This window comes from Engystomops pustulosus, chromosome 2 (genome assembly GCF_040894005.1).
Source record: "Engystomops pustulosus chromosome 2, aEngPut4.maternal, whole genome shotgun sequence".
NCBI classification, from domain to species: Eukaryota; Metazoa; Chordata; class Amphibia; order Anura; family Leptodactylidae; genus Engystomops; species Engystomops pustulosus.
In genome coordinates this window covers 229,785,139-229,808,773 of record NC_092412.1, presented here as the reverse complement: position 1 = coordinate 229,808,773, position 23,635 = coordinate 229,785,139, and the positions used below count along the sequence as shown (strand labels likewise).

Genomic DNA, 23,635 nt, shown 5'->3' with positions numbered 1-23,635 from the left:
GTATTTCCTGACATCATTCCAGAATCCGGGAATTACCCATACAGTAACCTCTGCTGGTCAGACTTGTGATTGCCAGACAACTGGGGGAAGACTTATTAGGATTTGCGTCTTACAGATGTATTAGACCTTGGACACACAGTGTAGGGAACACAGCATTTTGTTGCTACAGAGCCATTGAAAAAAGGAGTTGTAAAATCCTGAGCTGCTCTATTACATGTTGCCTGCAGATAGGACTCTATGTACAATCTGCTCAGCTCCTCCTGCTGTATAACATGCAGCCTGCAGATCAGGCACTACATGCAATCTGCTGAGTTCCTTCTGCTGTATAACATGATACCTGCAGGTAGGACATTATGTACAATCTGTTCAACTTCTCCTGCTCTATAACATGCAGCCAGCAGATTGGATACTACGTGCAATCTATTGAGCTCCTCCTGCTCTATAACATGCTACCTGCAGGTAGGACACTATATACAATCTGCTCAGCTCCTCCTGCTCTATAACATGCAGCCAGCAGATCGGACACTACGTGCAATCTATTGAGCTCCTCCTGCTCTATAACATTCTGCCTGCAGATAGGTCACTATGTACAATCTGCTCAGCTCCTCCTGCTCTATAACATGCTGTCTTACAAATAGCAAATTGCTGTGGATGCCAAGACTTGGACCCCAAATACTGATGTAACGGTAGGCCACATATATTGGAAAACTCAATCTCGTGTAAGAAGACAACTTTAAGTGAAAATGATATTTAATTAGCACAGGCAGAAGAACATATGGTGCCATTAAAATGTAAAACAGATAAATGCAGCAACGTGTAAAAAATCCCCTGAAATGAATCCTGCTCATATAATAGCAACTTTACAAGCCAATGCATCAGACTTCATCTGTATCTGTGCTACGTCCAGTATATTCTCTCTATACGTGAGACTACTAGCGGGTAAGTGTGCGCCCAGCCTGATGTGCGTCTGCTCCTCCTTGAGGTCCTCCCGGGACTTCTGTACTCGCTCCGTTGCATCAGTAATACAGTCCTGTGTGACTTTTGCTTTATAGTTCAGGGTCAAATCCTTTTCAACCTCATTGGCTGCTGAAGATACCAAATGTCTTAAGGCGCATATTTCTTCTTCCAGTGATTGCGCCAATTGTACGGCAGCGCTATGGCGGTCAGTCCTTCCCATCACACTTACCATACAGGATGGCGGCAGGACGCTTTTCAGGCTGTGGAGACACTGGAGAAGAACAGAATCGTTCCTGCAAGGAAAGAAACATAAGTAAAAATGATATACAAATTAAATCTGAAATCTAACATCCTATTATGGATTTAGAGGGAAAGAGGTCAGCATCTGCTGTGCTGGACCCTCACCACTTGGTCAAACCCATGTGCAATGTTTTATTCCGCCTGTGGGGGCTCTGCAGGAAAAGGGGGAATCACCTCCCCCTGTACAATGACCTCTATATAGATAACACCGACCCACCATTACATCACTACTGACAATAGATGATGTCACAGCTTATCTCCTCCCCCTCCCTGTACAATGACCTCTATATAGATATCACTGACCAATCATTACATCACTACTGACAATAGATGATGTCACAGCTTATCTCTTCCTCCTCCCTGTACAATTATCTCTATATAGATAACACTGACCCATCATTACATCACTACTGACAATAGATGATGTCACAGCTTATCTCCTCCTCCTCCCTGTACAATGACCTCTATATAGATAACCCTGACCAATCATTACATCACTACTGACAATAGATGATGTCACAGCTTATCTCCTCCTCCTCCCTGTACAATTATCTCTATATAGATAACACTGACCCATCATTACATCACTACTGACAATAGATGATGTCACAGCTTATCTCCTCCCCTCCCTGTACAATGACCTCTATATAGATAACACTGACCCATCATTACATCACTACTGACAATAGATGATGTCACAGCTTATCTCCTCCCCCTCCCTGTACAATGACCTCTATATAGATAACACTGACCCATCTTTACATCACTACTGACAATAGATGATGTCACAGCTTATCTCCTCCCCCTCCCTGTACAATGACCTCTATATAGATAACACTGACCCATCATTACATCACTACTGACAATAGATGATGTCACAGCTTATCTCCTCCCCTCCCTGTACAATGACCTCTATATAGATAACACTGACCCATCATTACATCACTACTGACAATAGATGATGTCACAGCTTATCTAGCTTAAATATAGATATTAAAATGAAAATCAAAATTGGCGATATTGTCCTTTTAACTAGGTTTTGGGGACTACACATGAAGGCCCGCCTCCTGGGCACTTACAAGTGGTTCAGCCATGGAAATCTGAATTTCTGTCATACAACCTGCATGTCCACCACCCAGTTTTGTACATTCCCAGTCCCCACAGTGATTTTGACATTGTAATGGATATCACCCAATGGACTATTCGGGCCACCAAAATGACAGAACCCTGATGGACTTTGTATATGATTGGGGTCTGTGTGGTGTCATCACACATTATATCCAGCACAGCGCTGTGACTCTTTCCCTTTTGCATTACGGATGCCATAAATAATACCTTGAGGGGGAAATGGAGAAGAAAAAAGGGCTTTGAAGTGGCAGCCAGTTTTGTGAGATTTAGTAGCAGATAGTAAATCGGTAAGCGGCCTCTCCGGCTGATTCCTCACACCGCCCTCCGCTCGGCAGGTGGTTCAGAGACGGTTTTCAGGCAAACTATAATTCTTTTATTTGTCACTAAACTCTTCTGAAGTCTTTGCTTTCTTCTAGGGATTATCAGAAATAAACAAAATCCCAAATATTCGGTGACGCAGCTGCCACCAACATTTCAGATATTCGCTAACTAGATTTTTGAGCTTCATCACTATAGTATTTTGTTGGGTGCACCAGAGTAAAGGGAACCTGTCAGCAGAAATTGATCTTATAAACCACTAGCAGTATGTTGTCAAGCAGCTGGACACCTTCCAGATCATGTTTCGTTCATGCCCCAGTGTGGTGGCATTATCCAAAAAAAAAAAATCAACTTTGAAGTGGGATGTAATTGGATGTTTAAAGTCAAGGAGGCGGAGATTTTAGCACTGAAGTCAAGATTTCCCCACCTCATAATGCCCCCTCTGCTGTCAGTGAGGTCGTTCACCAGGCTTCAGGAGAGCCAGATCTGTGAAGACCCTGGACATAAGGGAATCAAATACAGAAAAGGAGGAATTCTGTAGCAGGGAGAGCTTGACTTCAGTGCTAAACTCTCTGTCTTCTTGACTTTATAAATCCAATTTACATTTTACTTCAAAGTTAATGATTCCAAAACCCTGGACCACAAAAGAATCGTGATTCATAAGGTATTAATCTGCTTAACAATGTTCCAGTAGTGGTTTATAAACTCAATTTCTGCTGATAGGTTCCCTTTAATTCTTAATTTTCTTTTTATTTGTCCAAGTTTTCTTCTTGTGTAACATACTTACAAAGGTCAATAAATATTGACCAGAAGCCTGCAATATACTGTACACAGTGTTTATAAAGGTACAATGCAGGCAACCAGGCTCTAACTCTCCTTGATGGTGACCATCCTCCTCATTGGACCTCTAATCTTAAAGGACATCTACCCCAGGATGAAGGATTGTAAACCAAGCACACTGACATAATGGTGTGTGCCCCCTCTGGCAGGATCTGCTCTTCTTTAAGCTTCTCATGCACTTGTTTTTAGAATAAAAGGCTTGGAGCCCCTCTGGCTCATTTGCATCATTTTAAAAAAACTCTTTTTTTTTGTAAAAACCAAGAAAGCAGATAATAGCAGATCCTTCCAGAGGGGCACACACCAGTATGTCAGTGTACTTGGTTTACAATCCTTCATCCTGGTGGTAGATGTAGCTAGGTGTTGTGTCACACATAACTACTTGTCACCTATGCACGGGGGCAGGCAGCAAGTGTCTGATTGCTGTGGGTCAAACAACAGAGACCACCAAGCATAAGAATGGGGGCTGGGGTCTACTGTTTAACAAAGAACAAATTTTGAACATGGTCACTACCTAGTCAATCTTTAATGGACTATATAACGCTCTATTCACACGTGCTATATGAAAATACTCTATGTGTAAGCCAAGAAAAACATCTGGCATAGATTGGGAACATATCCATAGATTCCTTTTTGCCTTCATTATATGTCATGTCCAGAAGGAAACACAGGATGAAAAAGAGCATTAGACTACATTCAGTGGAGGACATCAGAGGCTTTGAAGGCAGATGCCACAGTATGGCATCCATCTATGGCAGTGATGGCGAACCTTTAAGAGACCGAGTGCCCAAACTGCAAACCAAAGCCAACGTTTCTATTGCAAGGTGCCAACACAGCAATTTAGCCCCATAGTGCCACAATACCAATATACAAGAGACAAATAACACTGACATCATGAGGCCACCATTACAACCACATAAATAGCAGAATTCTGATCACTACAGAAAGGCCAACATTAATAACACTATACTAGAAGCTAATATAGTGATGATTACTGTATTACTGCCATCAGTGTGGAATATTACCGCCATATACTGATTATCATTACCCCCATACAGTGACAGCAGTCCTGAGTAGAGGCAGGGACTGGGGGACTATAAGTTAGTCTGCTTATGGACCAAATATTGCCATCTTAACCCCTTTTTTGTTTTTGCATTTTCATTTTTCACTCCCCACTTTCAAAAATGTAACTTTATTTTTTCCATGTAAAGAGCTTTGTGAGGGTTTGTTTTCTGCATAATGCAGTGAAATTGGTGCCATTTTTAGTGCCATTTTCTTGTGGGCTTGGATTTTACTGCTTTCACTGTTCACCACAAATGAAAGGTCTCATATATTCTTTAGGTGGGTGCGATCACGGGGAAACTAAATTTATAAAGGTTTTATAATATTTTCATACATTTACAAAAATGAAACCGCCTGTACAAAAAAAAATTATTTATTTTGCCATTTTTGGCGCTAACTTTTTCATACTTCAGTGTACGGAGCTGTGTGTAGTGTAATTATTTCCGAGATGACCTGATGTTTTTAATGCTACCATTTTGAGGACCGTACAGACTTTTGATCAGTTTTTATTACATGCTGCAAAATGGCTAAAAAGTGGCATTTTGATCCAGTTTGGCAGGGAGGTGGAGAAAGGTGTGGGCACATGTGGATTTGGGATCACACGTATGACAGCTGTCTGTGGCCACATATATACTTGCCTCATCACATGCACCGTGCAGCCAGTGATGCAGCATAGCACCCGGCCACATTGTGCATGCGCTGCCTGCAGTGGAGCTATGCTGGCTTCATTGGCCGCCTGATGCAAGTGATGAGCGCTTCAGACACAGACCAGTATATATGTGGTAACAGACAGCTGTCATACAGGGGGATTTGGGACACTAAATCACAGTTACCTATAGTTGGTTTAGTGTCCCAAAGCCACCTGACAGAACCTTTGAAGGCATTTGCAGCTCTAACACTGAACTGCTGATGTGCAAACCACACACAGCAGCCCCAGCAGCTCCTGACCTCTTATCATCTTCTGATCCTGCAGGCTTGCTTCTGTGGACTCTCACTCCTCATATTGCTGTACTTGTCTTCCCGGGCTGAAGAGGAGGAGGAGGGGGGGGGGCGTTCACTGGCATCACTAGTGAGAGCAGAGCCGATCAGCTTCAGGATGCAGTGGCTGCCAGAGCTCCGACTTTGATAAGAATGGGGAGATGGTACGCGTGCCATAGGTTCGCCACCACTGATCTATGGCCTCCGCTGAACGTACAGTGTGGGTGTGCCCCAGTGATGTAACTGCACATATAAGGAAGGATGCTGAACATTGGCAAGTGGATATCACTGCCTGCTCATTAAGTTTTCTACAGAGGACTTAGAGGGACAAGCCGTTGCCCTCAGTTGTAATGATTTGTTTGGAACCCTTGTGACATTGGCTTGGAATGGCACATCTCCATTATTGCCAAAATTTCAATGGGACTAACTGAGATAGCTGTGTACAAGACTTGGCCATCATCACCAGTCCTATTGACTTTGAAGCATTCAAATGGAGAACACAGGTCTCCCCAATCTTGTGTTTGGGGGTGCGGGGTCTACAATAGTGGGACCCACAGGAATTTGTCACTTATCACCAAAACCTGTAGCTAAGAATTGTCCCACAATACAAACCTAAAATAATATAAGAAACTCCTTGAACTTTCCGTTTAGCAGAAGTTACTGGACCATACTATTGTAAAGGGGGTAAAACTGGCAAGTCTGGTGTCTAAGTGAAGCTGCAGGTATTAAAGATCTATTATTTCGAGATAAGACAACATATATGCTGGACCTATATATAATATATTGTACAGTCACCTGTAATACACAGTGAGGTTTCCTTCACAAGGCGTCTTAGGACTCCAGGTTAGGAGAGTCCCATGAAGAGATCCATCTTTGTTACACATCACAATGTCAGGAATGAGCTTCAGGGATTCTCCATTCATGTGATTCCTCATCCATTCGGTGACGGATGTTAAGGTGTAATCATCGGACAAGATATGGAGAGAACATTTCCCAAAAGCTGAGAGAACAGCAAAAATATCTTCCAGACTCCAGGATCCTATTATACAAAACAAGAAAACAGAATAATAATCTTTATTTTAATAAAATACTTATTAATATTATTTTATATATTAATTTAAAAATCAGAAACAATATTGTGAGATGAACCTATTCTTATGGAAAATATCATCTCTCCTGACAAGCCTGTTTTATTAAAAACCTTTTGTTTTTAGAAGTGAAAAGCGCATGTGATTATATTAAAATTTGTTTTATACTAATGTTCCATATTTTGATCCTTTCTTCTGATGCTTTCAGCAATGTATCTGAAAGCCTTCTCAGGCCCAAACACAGTATATAGATAAGGAGAGGAGGCTAAAGCTTAACCCTTCACATACCTGAAGAAAATTACACTAGACAATTCATCTCTGTAAGAAAAATTAGACTATCCAGTGACTGTCTGTAAGGAGTTAAGCCCTTAGAAACTTCATCAGCTTATCCTGATCTATCAGCTGTCAGTGTGAATGCAGGAGGGGAAACTAATATGTAAGCACTGCTAAAAGCAGAAAAAAAGTGACAAAAAATAGCTAAAAAAATAGTTAAGTAGGACCTGTGAAGATTTGGGACACTTAATTACCCACAGGTCTTTATGGATCAACGGGTTAGTGTCCCGAATGCCCCTTCAGGAAGTCCCTATGTGCGCTAGTAAAATGCCGGCATGTGCCGTCGTTATGGTGCTTGTACAATGAAGCTGGGGTGTAATTCTCCGGCTTTACTGAAGAAATGCGCAGGTTCAGGGAGCACAATAGACTCTTGGATGAACTTGGAAAAGAGAGATTTAGGACACTAAAACCATAAGGACCTTTGGGTAGTACTTTTTATATCAGAAGCCTTCAGCTTCTTATTATTTGTCCACTTTAACTGCCCTATAATAGCCTTGGACTTGTATGAAACCATTTAGAAATTAGAGCGCATGACACAATTTTGACAAACTTCAACGCCCCAGGCTGTATAGGACAGATAAGTGGGACTTGCAGCTTTCCCCTTCTGTGGATAATGCTCTGTCCTGAAAGACGGACACCCCATGAACAGCCCCTTATCTCCTATCTGGTTGATAAAGGATAAATGTTTATTGTGATAAGAACTAGAGATGTGCGAGTTAAGTTCGGGTTCGGGGGTATTCTGCCTGTCCCAACATATTCACATGTGATGTGATGGACATGCAGGGGCACGAGCCGTTATTATCACAGAGAGTAATAGGAGCTGTGTAATAATAATCACTCGTGCACCTGCCTGTCCACAACATCACATGCACAGATTTCTATCCACTGGAAGTAAAAATAGAAAGACAGCAAGCAGAGATCTAGAAAACCGCGAGGAATTGATACAGAAAACGTAAATTGGAAAATTGTAGAACGTTTCCTTTTACAAATCATATCAAATATTTGCTGAAAGTGGACAACCCCTTTAACAATCGCTCATCTCTAATAAGAACCCATTAAAGGGGTATTCCAGGGTCATTAAGGTAAATTAAAATATTTTACACAAATTTTAAATGTTTCATTTTGGGCAGGACAAAATTACTATCCACCAAACCAACAGACTGCTTCTATTTTATCCCGTATCTATCTTATTTCCTTCATTTAAAATTCCAGTAGAAACTTTTGCGGAGTTCCAGCTGGAACTGGTGAATCATGAAGCAGGAAGCCTTTGTGCTTTAGCGCTGCTGAATAATTTAGAGATGTTTTCTCTCAAATCTTATAAATTTACCTTGACAGTGTTCAAATACGTTTACTGTATGTTTTCCTTTTAAAACATCTTCAAGGCTTAAAGAAACGCTCCCACACGGCACAATCAGCTTCTCGCTTCTAAGTAAACAGTCAGGTTGAGTTTTCCTCCTAGCGTGTAGCAGCAGCGCACAAGCCGCGTTATTAAGTGCCAACACGGAGGACAGTGCGGTGACAGCGGTGACTGTGCGCTCCAAATCATTTTGATAGGACGAAGGGCAGGGGCTCTGCTGGCTATTCCCTAAAAGATTGCCCTTGTCGAACCTTTGTTTCTTCGCCGAGGGTTCTGCTGGGAAGACAGCGCTGGAATCTTGGGAGGAACTGATGGCCAGTTTTAGCACATTAGTTTGACACTTGGCAACTGGGGAGGTCGAAGCTCCTTCTCGATCCATTATGAGGGATAAGCCAATGTCACTGAGCGTTCTGTAAAAAAACAGCACAAAAGCTGCCATTACTCTACGTGAATATTGGACATGGAAAAAAATACATACAACAGATCATCAAGAAGAAAATAACTAACTAATATCTAAAATCTAATCAAAACAACAAAGCAAACCTCTGCCATGGACGAAGGTTCAGTTTTTTTAAAGGATCTATTGAAAAAAAAAAAAATGCCCCCACCCCTCCCCCACTCACTCATTGAGCCCACCCCCCCTGGGACCCTCAGCTGTAATGTGTTGTCTGCATGGTCACTACAGGGGAAACGTAGCATTACATAGGATGTGTGATAACAGAGGAAAATTACTCCTTCTAGTCCAAAAGGTGTTGTTTTCTTTGCAGGACACATGGGGAGTTCTAAGAATATAAAGAATACAAGTATATTTTTGTAGTATTTTATGGAAATATGTTAGAAAGAATGGGAAAACATCATTTTCATATGTTATGGTTTTAGGAAGTTGAGTAAGGCTTTTAATTTTTCTGCATGCAGCAAAGTCACATTTGTGTATGATTTGTTACATTATTTAAAGAGTATAGTCACTAAATTAGAGTTATCACACTTACCCTGTTGCCCTTCACCACTTTAACAGGGTAAGTATAGTATGGGAGAGCCCTTTAAAGGAAACCTACCATCCAATACCATCATGAGAAACCAGGGATACCCATAGATCTTGACTGTGGTAATCTTATGATATTTGTTATCCATGGCTTCAGTCCTTCTTACATAAACTTTTAGAATGAGCCAGAAGGACTCTGGGGGTGCTACCAGTGCCCCTCCATGCTGTAGCTTGACAGGCTGTTTGTCTCACCCTCCCTCTGCACTTCTCCCTCGTTCTGCTTGATGTAGTATCACTGCAGCACAGGAAGTTTCAGCAGATAGTGGAAGGGGAAAGTGCTCCTGCACACTGTAGCAGTCTGTGAATCTGTAGTACGAAGGGGCTCTAGTAACACCCCCAGCAGCCCTCTAGGCTCATTATCATAATTTTAAAAGTTGATTTTAGAAGAAAGGAGGCCATGGATAACAAATATAAGAAGATTACCACAATCATGGTGCCTGGATCTATGAGAAAGTGCCCCTGGTTTATCATGCTAGATTTTTGATGGCAGATTTAACGCCTCACCATGCGTCATAGACGCCTGCTGAGGCGCCATAAACTCTCCGCCTCCCTGACTTTATACATCCACTTAACATCTCACTTCAAAGTAGATTTTCTGGATGATGCCACCACACTGGGTCATGAAAGAAACATGATCTAGAAACTGTATAGCTGATTGAAAACATACTGGTGGTGGAATATTAGGTCCATTTCTGATGACAGGTTCCCTTTTTATACCCTTATAATTCTACTGAAATATTATATACTGTGGGTGAGACTGTCAGAGCTGTATACTCTTTACTATTTGTACAGTCTTAGGCTGGATTCACACTACCGTTGCCCGCCGTAACGTAGCACGGCGGACACACGGCAGCGCGTGGGGAGAAGAGCAGGGGAGAACGCTGCTCACCCCCGCCCCTCTCCATAGGCATACATGGCTCATGGCGCTGTCTGCCGTGAAAAAATAGGACATGTCCTATTTTTTCACGGGGTACGGAGAGGTACGCTGCCGCACTTGTGCCCATTGCTGTCAATGGGGGACGTATATCAGCCGTACATACGTAGGCCGTATATACGTCCCCCATGCGGCAGTGTGAATGAGGCCTTATCTGCATAAAACCTTATATTTACATGTTAAATATTTTGTATTTAGTGCTAAATATTTGAAAGAAGAACTAAACGTCAACTTACTCTGGGGCTGAAGATTTGAGCTTCACACCCACCACTAGTACATCATCCACTATGCGATGCCAGATTGTATCAACAAGTTGTGAGCAGTCACCAGGAGGAGATGTATCTGTAGTAAGTGGATAGGGATAGTCTTCTCCATCATCCCACAGAGGGACCAGGCCTTCCTGTAACAGAGTATCAGCTGTTAATGTCTTTCTATCTCACCATGATAGAGGAAGAGGAGGTAACACATATGGATAACACCGGTATCCAATAATCTACTTATTACTAATAGTCATCATAGAAATTTAAATCAATTTTAAAATTTATATTGTGACTTCCAAAAATCATGAAGCGTTACCGTCTCAGCAGAGCGGACAGAGGTCTCCATGCCCAGGGACATGTCTATCAATGCCCGACATGATGATTCAAGCACTCGATCTTGGACCTGCGTGTGGCGCTGCAGCTCTTCAAGTGAAAGTAAATTTGCCTGTAAGGGATACAATGTAAAAGGTTACTCCGCTGATAGTATCCTCACATATACATTACATTTATGATGGTCCTGTCCAAATGTAAACCAAGTCGTAAGGACGAAACGTGTCGGTCTACTCACAATGTCCGCTTTTTCGTGTTTCGTTGTCCAAAAGTAAAGTTTAAGAAATCTTTTTCTGTTGACGACCTCCCAACCCTACTGACACTACTGTCTCCGTATGTATCTCGCTGCATTCCCTCTGAGTAGAGGCCCCCTAGGCTGCTCCCATTTCTCCTTCAGACAACTGAGTGTTACTATTCGACCATATCAATAGAAAATGTCCCTGCAAAGCCTGACACTTCACCAGTGCAATGGGCAAGAGGAATGAGGTGTTAACCAGTCCATCCATTTCCAACATAGGAACAACACAGTGCACGATTCAAAGGAAATGTGCTCTAGATCCATTGCTCTGTAAGGAGTTAAGAAACTACACACTTTAACAACTTCCTTCCTTCTCAGAGTACAGAGGGAAAGACTTTTGTTGTTCTCATGTACAGGGCCTAGAAAAATATCCTGTCCTCACCAGAGAAGGCAATCACAGTTTTTAGCACCTATTTGTAATTCATTATTACAATGGATTCTTGAGGCTGGGGACCAATTTAGGCCCCTCTAGTCGATTATTATTTTCATACTCCTTTATCTGTATTAGTTACTTGCTTTAATGGGGTTGACCACTTAATGGAAATCTACTATTTGCTTTTATGCATTGTGAACCAAAAATACCTTGACAATGCTGTAGCTACACTGATGCAGAAACATATCTTGTTTAATCTCTCAACCGAGCAGGTTTTGCTTAAAAAATTATAAAATTATTATAATGAGGCTCTGGCGCTCCTGTGGTCATCACACGGGGCGCTGGCGCTCTCTTCTTACCCTAATTATGCAGGAGTAACATGGACCGCAGCAATAACCCAAGACTGTAATCACAGTTTTGTGGAGATAAAAATTGCCCAAATATCCATATTCTGTGAATACCATAGTTGAATAATCATAGTTGGGAGAGTTATCTGAGTAATGGGGAAACTAACTGGATGACATGGAGGCTAATTTGAGTAACTGGTTGATATGAGGGCTAATCTGAGAAATGGGGGGAGCCAAGTGGATGATATACGGAGAGCTAAAAGGATGATATGTAAGCTAATCTGAGTAAGGGGGGGGGGCTCACTAGGGGATATGGTGGCAAGTCTGAGTAATGGGGGGAGCTAAATGGATGTTATGGGGGCTAATCTGAGTAAAGGGGGAGCTCACTAGATGATATGGTAGCTGTTTGAGTAATTGGGGGAGCTAACTGGTAGATTGGGGGGCTAATCTGAGTAATGGGGGGAGCTAAGTGTTTGATAAGGGGGGAGCTAACTGGAAGTTATGGTGCCTTATCTGAGTAAAGGGGGGAGCTCACTAGAGGATATGCTGGCTAATATAAGTAATGGGGGGAGTTAACTGGATGATATGGGGGCTACTTTGAGTAATGAGGGGAGCTAACTATGTTTTCATAGTTTTTTTATGGTAAATTTCAGTGCCTCGGCTTATACTGGTGTATATACAGTAATTCTTATTAGTAAAAAACTGAAAGTTTCATCCAAATAGTGGGAGATAACACTCTGATTGCTGCTGGTCAGCTGTAAAATGACATGTTACACTATAATAAGAGCATGGTATATACATACCTGTAATCTGGCCTCCAATGTCTGCAACATGAGAAAATGATTTTCCTGAAAGCCACTGGTATCGTCATCCATGGGATCAGCCTGAAAGTAAGCACAATGATGAAGAAACATTATCAAGGTTCTGATAATAAAGCACATGATAAAAATAACAAAACCCTTACAAATGACGGGTGTGATATCTCTAGTGACTAAATTTACAAATTACACATGTGACTAAATCACAAATTACCAGCTGTATATGTGATGAAAACGATAAAATGAACACTCGCATTGCCATAAATTTATCCTTTGGACGGTCATATGTTACAACTGCAAACCCTCCTAGCAGAGAGGATGTAAGGCCAAGTACAGATGGTCTCCCTACTTAAGAACACCCGACTTACAGACGACCCCTAGTTACATACGGACCTCTGGATGTTAGTAATTTACTGTACTTTAGCCCCAGGTTACAATAAACAGCTATGACAGTTATAAAAGGTGTCTGTAATGAAGCTTTATTATTAATTGTCATACAGACCCAAAAAATTTTGCCTGGAGCTACAATTATAAAATATACAGTTCCGAATTACATACAAATTCAACTTAAGAACAAACCTACAGAACCTATCTTGTACATAACCCGGGGACTGTCTGTATTCATGTAAAACATACAGAACTAGAGAAATGTATATAATGTAATATTTAGTAAGAAAGCAGAAGTGCACGTTATGTTCCCGGCACGTGTCGCTGACCTGTGCTCATCACACCCGCGTCTCCCATGTTTGTCTTTCACACTACACTTAGCGCATGTAAGTAATGACACAGGTAACTGTTTTAATGGTTACACAATATGTATACAAGGTTATTCTATCCCGCCAGCCCACGGGCACATCTGTTAAATTGAGTGGAGGAGAGGAAGCTCAGGAGACAATAATGTACTATAAAAAGTGAATGTGTCTGCAGATAAGAGGCCTAACAATGATGTGTAGCTGTCACCTGCCCACAGCCCAGAGCTGGGAAGGGAGATGTTCCAGAGAAGGAATCCTAGCAACTTACCTGGATCACCACAAAGTACCATATCATCAGTATTCCTGCTTTTTAACAAGCGGACATGAATATTGGCTCAGAATATAAGACAGTGGGGCACATTTACTAAGGGTCCTGCGGCCATGATTCCGTTGGGGTTTCCTGAATATTTCCGGCCCGGGTTTTGGCACACGTGATCGGATTGTTGCGCATCGGCGCCACAACAGAAATTGGGGGCGTGGCCGTCGGACAACCCGACAGATGCGGACAAAACATGGAATTTTTAAAAAAGAATTGTGTCGCAAGATCAAGCACTCACATGCACCGGGAAGAAGAAGGTGAACTCCGACGGACCTTGGTGCAGCAGCGACACCTGCTGGATATCAGGCGCACGACCTTAGTGAATCCCGGCAGACCCGAAACCTCGTCGGACAACATGCCGTGGGATCGCGACTGGACCGGGTAAGTAAATGTGCCCCATTGTGAGAGGAGACGAGACAAGGATTAATAATGGTCCACCAAATATTAACCAGATATATCCAACTTCTGACATTATACATAACTTATAGTAAGAGGAGGTACAAGTAAAGCCCTTTCAGGAAGAAAAAGTACAATTAAAGGACATCTACCACCAGGATCAAGGATTGTAAACCAAGCATAATGACATACTAGTGTGTGTCCCCTCTGGCAGGATCCACTCTTCTTTAAGCCTCCTCTTCCCTTGTTTTTAAGAAAAAAATAAGGCTTTAAAAATTATGCAAATGAGTCTGAGGGGTTCCATTTACACTAATGGGGCCCAGAGGCCCCTCAGGCTCATTTGCTTATTTTAAAAGCTTTTTTATATAAAAACCAGGGCATAAGAATCTAAAAGACGGAGGATCCTGCCAGAGGGGGCACACACCAGTATGTCAGTGTACTTGGTTTACAATCCTTCATCCTGGTGGTAGATGTCCTTTTACAACGAACCCTTAGATTTCTGCTGTGGATTTGCCATCTGCTGGGCTGCAGATCTGCACATGCTATAGATGCTAATCCTCAATTTATTGTGGGGACTGTACAACCTTTTGATCAATTTATATAACATTTTTATGGAGAAGTTTTAGGGTTATGCTTATGTTTATGCCAGAACCTGCTTTGACAGCTATACAAGCCTCACAGAGGCTCCCAGCTGTAATAGCAACAGCAATCGCTATTCCTCAATGACATCACTGGGGCAACAATCTCCTCCAATATGGCTGTACACATGAGCAGTCGGAATTCAAATTCCAAGGTTATCTTTCATTGTGGCATTTAAATGGTTAACACCAATGATCGTTGCCAGCCTACATACCGGGTGCTAGAGCCAGGTGACTGAGGCATATTGGAGGAGACACCCACTGTGTATGGAAAAAAGCCTGTGATGCCCGTGGTCATGATGCATGAAGGGGATTCACAGAGACTATGTGCAAAGTTTCATTATAAGCTGTATATAAAGAATGTCAATTATTTGTTGCAAACAGTCTGAAATGAGAAGAGAAACAATTGTGGCGTATTCAAAGGAAATCTATTATCAAGAAAAACCACTTACTCATAGATCCAGTCCCTGTGACTGTGGTAATCTTCTTATATGTTTTATCCATGGTCTCCTTCCTTCTAAAATACCGTAAACTTGTAAAACTATGCTAATGAGCCAGAAAGGCTCCTGGGGGTGTTACCAGAGCCATTCCATCCTGTAGGTTCACAGGCTATTACACTGTTTAACCTTCCCCCTCTGCTCCCTTGGCACTACTCCTTGCACAGTGTAACACTCAATGAAGCTACTGAACAGAGGGTTTTTGTCACTCCCAGAGCTCTTCAGGCTCATTAGCATGGTTTTAAAAGTTGAGGGGAGGAGGCCATGGATAACAAATATATGAAGATTACCACAGTCACGGTGCCGGGATCCATGAGTACGTGTCCCTGGTTTATCATGATGAATTTTGATGGCAGATTTCCTTTAAATCTTTTTAGCTACCATGATTATAATATATACAGGCAGTCCCCAGGTTACATACAGGATAGGTTCTGTAGGTTTGTACTTAAGTTGAATTTGTATGCAAGTCGGAACTGTATATTTTATAATTTTAACCCCAACCACATTTTTTTGGTCTCTGTAACAATTGGATTTTACAAATGTTGGATTGTCATAAGAATCAGGATTAACACTAAAGCCTCATTACAGACACCTGTGATAACTGTTACAGCTGATCATTGTAGCCTAGGACTAAAGTACAATAAATTAGCCCCATTCAGAGGTCTTTTTGTAACAAGGGGTCATCTGAAAGTAGGGTGTTCTTAAGTAGGGGACCGCCTGTACTGCATATAGAAACACGGTAACCAGGCTAGAAGATTATGTAGAAGATAGTATGTCACGATGCCTACTCCTGCACAGATGGAGGTGCTGGCGCGGCTTGTACAATATGTGATTTGCAGCAGTTCTAGGTTTCTTAGGACTCAGTGATTATGTCAGGCTGACCAGACAGATACTGAGCATGAACATGCAGTGGATGGAGACAGAGATAGCAGAAAGCTCACACAAATCTGTTATTAAACAATAACGCTTTCATATTTGAAAGTGAGAACTTGCAGGACCCTCAAGGTCCTGTCCACTTACTGGGTAATTGATGTTTCCACAGTCGGTCAGTCTGAATGGCCGCGGTTCAGAGGAGTCACTTGGATCATCGTCATTGAACAGCAAAAGAACTTGATCAGAGCCCGTGCCCACAAAGTCATCTACTAGTACATTTCTAACGCCTTGCCAGGTTGCAGCCATCTGTAGGAATAAATATATCCATATCACATCACAACGGGTGCAAAATTTAGTTTTTCGCCTCATCTGTGACAAGAGGTCTGTCCTTTAATTAAAGGAACACTCCAAACTAAACTAACAGGAGTTACTATGCCCAATGCTGGTGATGGTACAAGCCCTAAACTGGGCATAAACAGATACATTAGACAGAGCAGTGCAAACCTCATTGGACTTTGTCGGTCTATGCTGGGTTCCCATCATGATATTATAATATCTTGTTTGTCATATGAACCCTACATTTGGCATTGATCAAGCATTGAAGCTGCTCCACTGTTCTTCCTTGCTTGGCTGCACTCCTTGAAACTCAATAGTGTAGGCAAACAGCAGCAAGACCACTTAAAGGGGTTGTAGCAACACAGGATAGGGAATACCTGGGTAATCGGCGACAGCTTGACTGCTTGGACCTTCACGATCACAAGGACTGGATCCCTAGCAATCTAGAGAACAGGGGTCTCCTTCCCACTAATGGGTGGAGAGGCAGGACGACCATGTATCCTATAAAATACAGTGAAATTGCTAAGCACAGCACTCTACAATAACACAGAGATTAAATGGGATTCCTGGAGATACCTGAGCGCTTAGCTTGGCTATTTCCAATATTAAATGAGGTAATTAGTGAGAATGGGACCATTCTCCAGATTGCTGGGGGTCCCATTCTTGTGATCATCTTGTTATCCCCTGTGTATAGGGCATAACTTAAAGGAAATCTACCACCGTATATGAGGTTTTTTAGCTAAAGGCAATTACTGGTGGGCTCTGTGATGCTGAACCTGGAACATATCGTGGTTAGGAACAAAAACCGTTGCTTTTGTCCAAAAATTAACTTTAGATGATAGTCAAATGAAGCACAGCTACTACCGCCATGTCATAGCTTACATTCAGCGGTCCACTTATAATTATGCACACCTCCTCTTTCACTGGCCTCCTACCCACTGCCTCCGAGAGCCGGTGACATCAACCGGCTCTCCACACTTCTTGCGCATGCACATTATATACTACACTCGTTATGCCAGCCGTTCCTTACAGCCACCGTAGTATATAATGCGCATAAGCAAGAAGTACAGAGAGCCGGGTGACATCACCAGCTTTCGGAGGCAGTGGGAGAAAGCCAGTTAAAGAGAAGGTGTGCATAATTATAATTCAGCAGACCGCCAAATGTAAGCTATGATGGGGAGGTAGCTCCTGAGCTTCATTTGAATACCATCTAAAGTAGATTTTTTGTCAAAAACAACAATTTTTGTGCCTAACAATGACATGCTCCAGGATCAGCAGCAAAGAGCCCACCAGTAAGTGCCTTTAGCTAAAAACTCATATACCGTTGGTACATATTTTAAATAGTTGGTACAACCCCTTCAAGTACCACTGTGTTAGGTTACAAAATGTTGACCCTCCCCCAGTAGGAATTTACTAGTAACTTTACAACATGATAAGATAGAAATACCCTTTTAAATGGTTTAAAAAATTTATATCTAAAAATGAAACCTCAGAAAATGTACCTTCCATCCATCTTTCCATATTCCGCAGGCATCCCCGGAAGGGAAGGAAAGAACACATAACACGTCTGCTTGGCCGGTGTATGCTACCTGCAGCTTTGAAGGGTTTTCAGTGGGAAGCTGGCACACCTGCTTAGGGACCCCGTTATGGAAGGAGATCAATTGCTTCCCACTCGCAGCTATCACTGATGTCTCGTATCTGCCATTAAGATTTTGCATGGCGCAGACTTCAAGGCATCGCAGCACACTGGCGTAGGGATGCGGGAGCAGGCAAGATGCTGGCACCACTTTCTGATTTTCAATGCAGAATAAAATAAACTCTTTTCCTTGAAGAGTTCTATTAGGAAGGGAGGAATGTGCTAAACGCTCACCATCCAATCTCATGGATGTTATACCCAAAATACAAGCTCCGTCCTCTATAGCGCCAGCCCAAAGAACGGCGGAAACATCGATTGGAGCCGTCAGAATTTCTGAAGTTAAAGATGAAAGGTAAAGGAGTTTTTCATGTTGTCTCCACAGGACGGTCGGGCCATCAGTGATGTGTAGATCTTCCATGGTCTCCGCGTCTACTTTGAACTTCAGATGGGGTTCCAGTACATTAGACGGGTGCAGCAGCAGCAAAATCAGCCGCGACGAGCCGCTAGATTTCCTCTTACAGGTCCTGAGCAGGACGCACGGAAGCCTAACGCCGGTCCTGACGTCTGCCACACAGCGAGCACACACAAGTTGTAGTGCCGACTTACTAGAGGGGACGCTGTACTCACCACCGCAGGTTTCTATGAAGTGTCCGGCATCGGCGTTAAACACCTTCCTAGAAAACACAAGAATGTTTTTTTCGGAAGGGTCTGAGGTGTTTTTTCTTTGCGATACTTGAAATGTAATGATCTGTCCATCGCTGGCGACAACATGTCTATTGTCAGATGTCATTTCCATTCTATGACTTGTTTCAAGGTGAATAAGAAAAGGTTCATCTGAAAAAAAAAAACAAGAATATGTTGGGTTGAGTGACCGGCAATTTTCGGCTTTAAAGGACACCTGTCATCAGGTCTCTGCCACTAGTCCTGTCACCTCTACCTGTTGGAGCAGCTCACAAGGATCCATCCCAGCCTTTATCTAGTTATTTCATACATTATTCATTGTAAAATCATCTATTTTTTATCATGTAAATGAGGCTGGTCACATGGTCAGAGGCAGTGATGTCACCCCTGTTACCCCTCCCCTCTCCTCCCCCTGCTCATGTCTGTGTGTAATGTATAGTAAGGCATGGCTGGTGTGTGTGCTGTACCTGCTGACATGCTGCATCCTCCTAATATACAGGTGAGAGACACAGACATCAGCTACACATGAATCTGACATGTTCTGCTGTAACATGGCTGCCTGGAGCTGCTGTATCTCTCCTAAACACACACACATGCACACACAGGCTGCAGGGGGCGTGGCCACCAGCACCAGGAAGCACATCAGTATACAGCCTCACATCATTATACAGGCTGTCAGTCATGCACTGGGGGTGTGGCTGTGCCTCCCACTCATGAATAGAGTGGACAGCTTGAATATGCTAATGCTTCATTGGACATTTCACAGGTCATTTGCATACAGCTTTAGGACCTCATTGCTTAGGTTTACAGGCATGTAGAGGGACAATGAAGGGATAGAGGCAATGCTCTCTAATGGCAGTTTGTGAAAATATATTTAGTTTAGGGGGGTTATTTTGCATGACGGGTTCTCTTTAAATAAGAAGGTCCAAATCCCTAATAGGGTCACCCATATTGTACTTACCCTACTAAACTTTCTTTTTTTGTCTGTACAAACCACAGGTCACATGACTGGGAGACTCTTTTAGGACTTCCTGTGATGTCCCGTGTCCTGGTGGGCTAGGGGCCATGTTCTCATTACTATATGTGTGCCCCTTCGTGACCACCGCTCCCATCTCAGTGGTTGGAGGGGCTTGCGGCTGGCAGTAATAAGCGCACTGACCCACTAGGAGTCTGTAGGACACAAGACATCATAGGCCGTCCTGAAAGCAGCTGCCAGAGGGTGAAGTGACCTCCAGCTTCTCCAGACAGCAGGGAAAAGTTTTCCAGGGCAAGTACAATAAGAGTGACCCCATTAGAGAATCGGACCTACCCTGTTAAACTTTCTTTTTCGTGTCCAACCCTTTTCATCATCAATCCATTTTCTTCCATCTACGTAGACGTATTAGTGCTTGTTTTTTGGGGGATGACTTGTAGTTTAATGGCACCATTTTTGGGGTACATGCAAATTATTCATTAAAGATAAGATATCTCCTATCCATGGCATAGAGCAGTGGTGGCGAACCTATGGCACTGGTGCCAAAGGCGGCACTCAGAGACCTCTCTTTGGGCACCCAGGCCATCACCCCAGCATGAAGTTCACCAGACAGGACTCAAAGAATTTTCCTGCAGAATCTTCCTACAATGATAGGCAAATTTGCCTTCCTCCTTTCAACTGTGTTGGTGTCCTTAGGAGGTTGAATGATTGAAAGTTGTCAAAGAACAAAGGGAAATTCATTACTCCCTAAATTGCTGTGCTGGCACTTTGCAATAAATAAGTGGCTTTTGGTTGAAGTTTGGGCACTCAGGCTCTAAAAGGTTCGCCATCACTGGCATAGAGGATAAAAAGTTGATAGGTGAGGGTCCGAATGATGGGACCACACCGATCACAGGAACAGGGCACCCAGCTTTCTAGAGAATGGGGATCCTGATGCAGGACATATGCACCCTGACCCTCCACCTGTTAGTGAGAACAGGACCCCCATTCTCATGCTCCATGGTAGTGACAGCAATGATTAGCTAGGTATCCCCTAATCTGTGCACAGGGGGTAACTTTTAGGGTGCTGTCACACAGACCGTTTTAAAACGCATGGATTTTTGTATGTTTACCATGCATTTGGCTGGTTTGAATCTGTTTTTCGATATTTCTGGAAGTGTAAGGGCGCGTTCACACGTTGCGTTTTGGTCGCGTTTTCATTGCGTTTGAAACGCATATACAACAGCTGATGAGAGGTGATTTGCCTAATTACATTACCGTTTACGTTTGTAAATGCAATGTTAACGCATGTGTTAACAAAACAAATGTGTTAACACAATGTTAACACATGCGTTAACATCGCGTTTAAGATGCATTTTGTAAACAGAAATGTTAACAGTGATGTAATTAGGCAAATCACCCCTCCTCAGCTGTTGTATATGCGTTTCAAACGCAATGAAAACGCAGGTCAAAACGCAACGTGTGAACGCGCCCTAAGGCCTCTTTGACACTTGCGTTGCAGATCACGTCAGAGTCTGATCAGGGTGCGATCAGGGTTTGGTCAGTGAAAAACTGATATTTTGCATCAGAGTTCAATTAGTTTTCAGTCTCCGTTTTTCACACGCGTTTTCAAAGCAATTTCAATGCGTTTTTCACACACAGATAACACACGTGAAATGGACTCAGGACTGAGCTCTATCTTTTCTATGGCAATTGATGCGTGAAAAACGCATTGCACTTGCGTTGGACTTGCGAGTGTCTCAGAGTACAATGCGTTTTTGATGCAACTCCATAGACTTGTATGGTGCGTTTTTCAGGCACGTTACTTGCAAAAGTAGAGCATGTCGAGATTTAAATGTGCTTTAAAAAAAAAAAAAAAACATGCGTGTGCGCGTGAAAAAAAAATGCAAGTTTGGAAAGACCCATTGATTACAATGGGTCAGAGAGCAATGCAAATCGGTCCAGGAACGCACCGTGCAACAGCACCCTTGGGTGGATGCACACTGGCATTAACCCTTAAATTTTTTTTTGCTTTATTTTTTTTTGTTTGTGCATTTACCTCGCAAAAAAGCTAAATAACAATGTCAAACCCTTCATGTATAGTATTTTTAATTTTTTTTACGTCGATCTCTATTTGGGAAAGTAATATAATGTTTGATTTAGTCGTTTATGTATCTAAGCCCCGCTTACGTGACGTCAAAATTACCACCAGGTCACAGCTGCATGTGTGACGTCACTTATGCTCCACTTTTCATTACTTGCAGACAACTTAACCGAAAACTCCCGCCATGAGCCCCGCACTGCATTGTGGGTAGACTCGCGGTTTAACTATCCCCGGCCCCGCTTCTCACCGTACACATCAGTCACCCGTATCATAAGCGCCGTCACCCGGCCACGGCCTCTGTCGCTGACGTCATGCAGGAGACAGACGCCCAGCAGTGGGCGGGCCGAGCTGTGACGTCGGCGGTGACGTCAGTGAGGCCGGAAGAAGTGGGAGACACCGGGCACGGGCAGAGCAGTGTGCAGGGAGCAGCGGGAGAATATGGCTGATGTGAGTAACCGGGTCCTGGGCAGGGGGTGAGCGGGTCATGTACTGGGGGCTGATGTCTTCAGTGAGCATCAGCACTTCTGCTGAGGTTTTACGTCATCACCAGGTGTCGGGGGTCAGATGATGTCATCTTCAGGTGACATGTCATGTCAGACTTCATATGCTCATCTTCAGCTTGTGAAGTAGTGGTAATAATGTGATGTCATATTTGGTGGTAAAATCTGGTTTATTTGGTGTCATCTCCAGCTGGTGAAGTTATGTGATGTCAGACTTTATGTGGTGGAGTTGGTGATGTCATTGTCTGCTGGTAAGATGTGATGTCATTCTTAGGTGATGGATTGGGGAGTAGATGATATGATGTCATCGGTAGGTGGTGGGGCAGGAACAGTGTGATTTTTACCATCCGGTTGGGTAACGGGGAACATTAGGATGTGCAGTGTTGTCTGAATGGCGTCAGAGGGAATCTTGTGATGTCATCTTCATTCATCCGGCCGGGATCTGATGATGTCACTGTCAATCTGTCTGGAATCTGTCAAAATCAGGACATGCTTTGTGAGTTGAGGAGTAAATTGTATGACCATCCTATGGACTGTGGGGGGCGCTAGTTCTTAGTGTTACGGTAGTCTCCACCCTGTTGGCAGTTGATGATCTTCCTACACTGGAGGGTAGATATTTGTGTTGTGCCTTATTAAGTGGCTGTATAGATCCAACCTATGGAAATGCGTTGCGCTAAAAGTTGTTGTTGATGTCTGAGTTACTACGTTGCAGGAGGAGCAGTGTCCCTGCAGATCTGGGTGCTCATTAACTCTTTGATGACTGCGCTGATTAGCAGTATAGTGCATGGTGGAAGAGCACAGACCATATGGTGGAACACCAAGGATTTGGCTTATTTTTTTATTGATAATCTGGATCGTCTAATTTGGAGCCTACTGCATGGGGCTGTTCATGTCCTCATGTTCATAAAATATCTAAGTTATTCCTAATATGGCAAAACCGGTCCATCTGTTTTCTCTCCTTGTATGATCCAAAAGTTGTGTGAAAACATTTGGGACCCATACCAGGTGCTGTATGGGCACTTCACACTGCGGGGCATCCACTTACCAATAGTTGTGCAATGTCCTTCACCAAACCCTGTGTGTGGAGCAGACCCTGAGGGCGCTGTCCCACGTTGCGTTTGCAAACGCAGATGCAGACCGAACCGCGCCCACCGGGGCGGTCCGCGGTCCAATCGCATCGGCGTTTCTCTA

The 23,635-nt window shown here is 43.1% G+C and overlaps 2 protein-coding genes across 4 annotated transcripts in view; one reads left to right on the top strand and one right to left on the bottom strand.

The window, feature by feature from the left end:
- Positions 1–732: 732 nt before the first annotated feature.
- On the bottom strand, positions 733–22,361 carry FANCB (FA complementation group B). Of its 3 annotated transcripts, none has more exons than XM_072138464.1 (9): positions 22,192–22,361; positions 18,074–19,041; positions 16,383–16,541; positions 12,746–12,826; positions 10,911–11,039; positions 10,571–10,734; positions 8,329–8,768; positions 6,376–6,619; positions 733–1,250 (listed from the first exon to the last, which is right to left on the bottom strand). In XM_072138464.1, exons 1-9 carry the CDS (start codon positions 22,214–22,216, stop codon positions 845–847), a joined length of 2,616 nt encoding a protein of 871 aa, XP_071994565.1. In that variant the 5' UTR covers positions 22,217–22,361; the 3' UTR covers positions 733–844. The 3 variants fall into 3 exon arrangements, with proteins under 3 accessions (XP_071994565.1, XP_071994566.1, XP_071994564.1); XM_072138465.1 differs by lacking the exon at positions 22,192–22,361 and adding an exon at positions 22,047–22,070; XM_072138463.1 differs by lacking the exon at positions 22,192–22,361 and adding an exon at positions 19,356–19,485.
- The window catches only part of MOSPD2 (motile sperm domain containing 2), a 52,077-nt gene continuing 50,608 nt past the window's right edge, over positions 22,167–23,635 (top strand). The window contains exon 1 of the mRNA XM_072138466.1: positions 22,167–22,391. Within this exon, the coding sequence (XP_071994567.1) occupies positions 22,383–22,391 (9 nt within the window). The 5' untranslated portion in view covers positions 22,167–22,382. The remainder of the gene's footprint in view (positions 22,392–23,635) is intronic.